The 6434-nt window shown below is 35.3% G+C and overlaps 1 protein-coding gene across 1 annotated transcript; it reads right to left on the reverse strand.

The window, feature by feature from the left end:
- Positions 1-316: 316 nt before the first annotated feature.
- Positions 317-1950, reverse strand: LOC149224735 (1-aminocyclopropane-1-carboxylate oxidase-like). The gene is made up of 3 exons (XM_089388271.1): positions 1904-1950; positions 688-763; positions 317-589 (listed from the first exon to the last, which is right to left on the reverse strand). Exons 1-3 carry the CDS (start codon positions 1948-1950, stop codon positions 317-319), a joined length of 396 nt encoding a protein of 131 aa, XP_089244397.1.
- Between the last annotated feature and the right edge of the window lie 4484 nt (positions 1951-6434).

Here is a 6434-nt window from a genome sequence, read left to right on the forward strand (position 1 = left end):
GTTCGTCGATATGAGTATAGTCTGCACGAATACAGTTTAATGCGTTTAGTGGGGAGTGGAGATTCCAAAATAGTAATAACCATTTTGAACTTGATGTATCCTAATTCTATTTTATATATAAATCCTAAATAATGCGATGGAGATCCATAACAAAATACACAGGGAAGAGCAGTATTTCCTATATAGATTAATCTAGTTCTAATTCTTTATTGAGCACAAGTTTATAACCAGAACCAGGGAAATTGAAGCATTGCTGAGAGCTAGTATCTCATGAAGAACGTTAATTCAGGGAATAGAGTGCTCTCATGGCCTCGTATCACGGCTCTCTCTCTAGAAACTGCTCTTCAGCATAGACTTTGATATAATCTTTTGAGACGAACTTTGGGTAAGTATAGCCACTTTCGGCATTAATAAAATTAATGTCATTTTCATTGCCATTCTTCTCTACCACCTTCATGATCAGCTGTAGAGCTGGAAACACCTCTGCATTGGTCGATGGCTTATCAGACGCTGCGACCGACATTCGATTCGCGTCCTTTTTAGAAAGCACGCGGCGCCACATACTCTTGCATTTCCCATTGGTCATCACCTGAATTGTATTCACGCGCAAACCCCATCATTAGTAATTAGATAAGTCATATATACACGGAAAAAGCATTTGATATTGATAATATATATTTTATATACCTCCAGCTGATCGCCAATGTCGATAACAATTGCGTGTCGATGGGTTCGACGTCGAACCCAGTGCCGTCCTTCAGAACTATTTAATGACTCTCCATTGTTGGTATGTCATGGCTATAGGGATGTTCTTGAATTGAATGCCTCTCAATTATTGCAATTTTTTATCCAAATGCGCATATAAACCTAACAAATATTTTTCTCCATTTTCCATAGCCATCCACTCAAAGTAGGAAACAAAAATGCAATCATTTTCTTCTAACTTTTCCAAGTATTTCTTTGGACTCTTGAATGACTATTATTTTCACACTAATGTTAAGCTATTGCCATAATAATATGTTAAAATACCAAATCAGAAAATATACCATTTAAGCTTTTATATATATATAATTCCTAGATACGAAGAGCATTTATTATTTTAATACGCAGTTTTAAATAGAAAATTAACTTATAAATTATAAATATGATTATTATTACTATTAAAATATTGTAATAATAATATATTTTTAAAAAATAGCATAGTAAATCAAATTTAAATCCATTTATTTTATTTATTAAAAATTATAATAAATAAATATTTTGTTAACAAATTTCTATTTATTTACAATGGACTTTATTTAACAACTCATAATCATCTAATTGTAGAATGAAAACTAGAAAATAACTACTTTACCAAATTGTTGGTTCATTTAATTAATGTAGACCATTAATATTTCAAAAAAATAATAAAACATGCTTAAAAAGATGGAGGTATTTAAAAAGCAAGAAATATTAATAAAATGAAAACAACAATAATCACATCAATACTTATATTTTTTATTAAAAGATTATATAAATATTAATTATTTTATTTTAAAAAATAATGTAATATGGTATGATTCAAAACTAGTGTGTATTGAATGTATCATATTTGTTTTATAATATTGAAAGAGGGGTAATATCTTTGGTCGTTCATCTTTATATCGGAGTATTCACTCCAATAAAATGTCCCTGTTTTAATTACATTTGATTCTGAGGCTCTTAGTGAATATGTGCCCATTAATGGTGCCTCATGATGAACATTTTTTCTCTAAATCTTTGTGGCTTGGGGACCACTTGAAACAATTGGGTCTTCTTCACCTGATTCAAAGTATTCATCCTTTCATCATTCTCATACCAAAACACCCTTGCTGAATCTTCACGAGTTATATCATACTTTCACTCTATTTGCGTTGACTGGTACATTGTGGGTGTGAGCTCTACTCGCATGTCTGGAGGACTTATCGCCATGTCGAATCCCAAGTGGGAAAACTTGTGTACCTTCTGTCTCTTTGCTGGCATACTTTTGACTGGTCATTTTAAGGGGATTCACATTCGTATTCATTTACTTAACTTATATGCACCTTGTAGAGATCGTGTTGTTTTTACAGACCATATGGCGTCATGTGACATACGCAAAACTAGTGGCCTTATCATGGCAGGTGATTTTAATGCTACTTTATCGACGAAGGATTGTTGGGGCACTCATTGTCAACTAGACCCATTCACTGGTCGGTTGTATAATCTTTCTGCAGATGATCAGTTAGTTGATATTTGTCCCTTTCCACATTCTCCCATTTGTGATAACCGCAGGGCTGGTGATGATCATATCAGGAAGCATTTAGATCGTTTCCTTGTCCATGAGAACTTGGTAGAGACTTTGGGCAATATGAAGTCTTTAATACATAGGACATATCTATCTGATCACCTTCCCATTATTTTACAATGGAGGATGGAAAATATTCATTCAGGGATCCCTTTCAAATTTAATAGGGTTTGGTTGGATGATAAAGATTTTAAAGATATGGTCACTTCTACATGACCCAAGGTAGCACAGGCACAGGGGACCTCTGCCATGCAAGCCATTACTCAAAATCTCAATTTATTTAAAAGCGGGACTCAAATTTAGGAGAGAAAGAAAAAGAAGCAAATGATTATGGAATTGTAGCAGATAACGAGGGATATATCCTATTTTGGTCGGTCCATGGACATGAAAAATCCATCACAGTAAGAGTTGGAATTATTAAAATCCCTCGAAGATAGAAAGAATGAGATTCTTAAGATTCAAGATGCTACTTGGCGACTCAAACACAGGGCTATATGGTCGCGAGAGGGGGATCGTAACACCTGTTTTTTTCATCATTATAAAAACAACATAAAACACATAAATTATATCTGCCACCTTAAAAATTTTGACGGGGAGATTAAATATACTACCCCACATATCGAAAATGAGGCAGTAACATATTTTGAGGATTTTTGTAAGACCAGACTCGGAGTGGACTATATGGACCAATTATGGGCTTTGGATCTATACCCTACTATGTTCGATGAGACATCTAATGAAGCCCTTTATCGCCTTGTACAATTGGAAGAAATTTTAAAGGTTCTTAAATCATTTGCCAAGGACAAATGCTCAGACCCTCATGGTTGCACTATGGAGTTCTTTATTTTTTTCTTCTGAATTGATGGAACAAAGTTTATTGGAGATTGTCAAAGAGTTAGGAATTTTGGGAAATATCAATGGTGTTGTTAATTCAACCTTCTTAGCTCTTATTCTGAAATCTTCTTCCCCTCACAATTTCAGGGATGTCAGGTCTATCTCCCTCGACAATATCACATACAAATTGATTTCAAAGGTGATCGTGAGATGTGTCAATAATGTCCTCTCTGCACACATATCCTAGGAGAAATTTGGAATTTTGAACAATCACCTTATTCATAACACCATTGCTACTGCATATGAATGCATTCATACTATTCATACAAAAAAGAAAGAAGCTCTTGTTATGAAAGTGGATTTACAAAAGGCCCACGACAGTGTAAACTGGTCCTACATCCACCTCATTCTAAACTAGATTGGTTTACATCCACACAATGTAGAGTGTATTATGTTGTGTATATCCTCAAATTCTTATGATGTTTTGATCAACCGATTTCCCTAGAGCTTCTTCAAGGCGGGTAGAGGACTTCAACAGGGATGTTCTCTTTCCCCTTTACGTTTTATTCTTGTCATTGATGGACTTAGCTTGAAGTTCAAGGATGCTCAGTCTTGGGTTCTCTTTCAAGGTCTCTGTATATCTCCCCATGTGATTATCAATCATTTAGTTTTTGTTGATGATATCCTTACTTTTGGTATTATTTCTATATCACAATGCTCTGCTCTACACTATATTATTTAACACTATGTTGCAGTCTCTGGGCTGATAACAAACAACAAAAAATCTATTCTACTATTTTCTTATGGTGATAGGATGGATGTAGAGATAATTTCCGGCATATTTGGCATGAGAGCTCCTCCCCTTGTTGCACGTTTCACCTATCTGGGCTTTAAACTCAAGCCCAATAACTACAAGAATACAAATTGGTTTTGGATTTTGGACAAATACATAAAGAGACTGGACTCAATGTCCCACAGATGGCTAACAATGGGTGGCATATATATTCTTATACAAGTTGTTCTACAACATATTATTGTTTATTGGGCACATTTATTTGTGATTTCATTTGCTATCACATCCAAGATCAAAACTAACCTAACTAGGTTCCTTAGGTCTAGTGCGGGAGAGGACACTAAGTTCCATCTGTGTAGATGGGAAGCTCTGACTAAACCAGAGAAATATGATGGATGGGGTATTTTGGACAATAAGGTATTTTGTTAGAATTTATTGATCAAATCATTCTAGAGAGCTTTGACTAGACATGGGATTTGGCAGGACATAATCAACAACAAATATCTGAAAGGTTTTGATATTGGCACATTGTATATAGATAACAACCTCTCTAGAGTAAAGGGGTCTTCTATATGGAGGAGCTTCACTAAAGTGATGTACTGGTTCCGGATGCGAATGATATGGGATTTTGGTAATGGACATAAGATTCTGATTGGCTATGACAATATCAAGGGAGCCAATGAGGATGCACTGCTTAAAGGGAACACATTGGAGATCATTCACTCCAGAGGCTACTTCTTTCTATATAAAGTCATCTAACAATGGCAAGCAAGTTGTCCAATATGGAAAGAGGCAGTGGAGCTGGGACTTGAAGGACATTGTGTCAATGATTGGAATGGTTATATCAATCTCCTCTATATGGTTGGTCTCTGTTACAACACACAAGTAGACCATCTCAGTTGGAGTGGGCGACTTCACAAGCATTCAATAGTAGTGGTAGAATCATATCGATTCTACATGTCGCGGACATATGATTTGCATATGCCATTATGGTTCCAAAAAATATGGAAATGGAATATCCCTCTCAAGATGATCCTGTTTACTTAGCTAGTATCGAAGAATAAGATACTAACATGGGATAATCTCCCGAAATGAGGAGACTTGGGTCCAAGGTGATTTATCCTTTCCAGAAATGATATGGATTCTTGCATACATATTTTCATTCTATGTCCCACTACTAGATTGATATGAAGGCGTATTACATAGGCATATCATATTATGGACAGGCAGGCACACAACATCGAACAATGTATCACACACTCGACTACGGGAGATGGAAATTTTAAGGAAATTCCATTTTTCCTTTTCTCGAAGATCTGGAATGCTTGAAACTTTTTCTTATTCAAAGGAGTGTCGATAAATACAAACAGGATATGTCAGACAATCATATCTTGGATGACATCAATTTCTAGACATGCTTGCTCAATCAAAGATTTATCCTACCATCACAATTCACCAGATCTTTGTTTCCCTCCAGGTCTAATTGATGGAGTGACTCAACAAGGAATGTGTGGATGCAGTGCGTGGCTCAGAATAAATGAAAGGCAACATTACAAACTCTCCTTGAATGGCGGCCCGGGTACTAACACAAGGGCGGTAATATCGGCATTATGGGGATAACTCTGGTTTGCTCAAAAAATGCAAGTAAATAATCCACATGTCTATGGTGATTCGAGATCCCTCATTGAGGGAATAAAATGACACACAACAGTTGACCCCCCTCTCTTATATGGACAGATTGACCACATCAAACAACTCATGGGGACTCTCCCAGGCATTTCTGCTCGCCACATATACCGCGAATCTAACATGGTGGCACACACACTCTCTAAAGAGGGTCTCAATGGTGTTTTTGGGGTTATAGGGTACACGTTCATAGATTACAATATCACTCTCTGGGAGGGTTCGCTCCATCTTCCATAGCTTATGATTGTATCATTGTTTTATAATTTTTGTTTCTTTACATTGTAGTTTTTTAGAATATTTGATATGAAACATCTGCATTATGTAGCCTATGACAAGAAAAAATGACTTTTTTGTTTGGAAAATGAATTTTTGGTACGATTTTGACGAAATTTGACAATTTTTTATGAAAATTAAAATTATAGCAGTTGAAAATTAAAATTATAGCAGTTAAGTTTCAAAATTTTGAGTGTACAAATTTTTTATTATTATGATAAATTCATTTTCACCCTAAAAAAATCATTCGAACACTCTTACCATCAATTATTTTAATTTTTTTTTTAAATGACCAGAATCCCGTCGGAACAAAATGTTCCTCAATATAAGAAGACACTCTAATAAAAAGTGAAGCACTTCCAAATAACTGAAGTGTTCAATTTAAAGCGGAATGAAGAGGTTGGAGATAGAAACAGTAAAGCGCTTCCAAATAACTAAAGTGTTCAATTTAACGCGGAATCAAGTGGTTGGAGATAGAAACAGGAAAGCGCTTTCAAATAACTAAAGTGTTCAATTTAACGCGGAATCAAGAGGTTGGAGAAA

This window comes from Pinus tabuliformis, chromosome Q (genome assembly GCF_031772625.1).
Source record: "Pinus tabuliformis cultivar Carrire ecotype Pingquan chromosome Q, CPIR1, whole genome shotgun sequence".
Taxonomy (NCBI): domain Eukaryota; kingdom Viridiplantae; phylum Streptophyta; class Pinopsida; order Pinales; family Pinaceae; genus Pinus; species Pinus tabuliformis.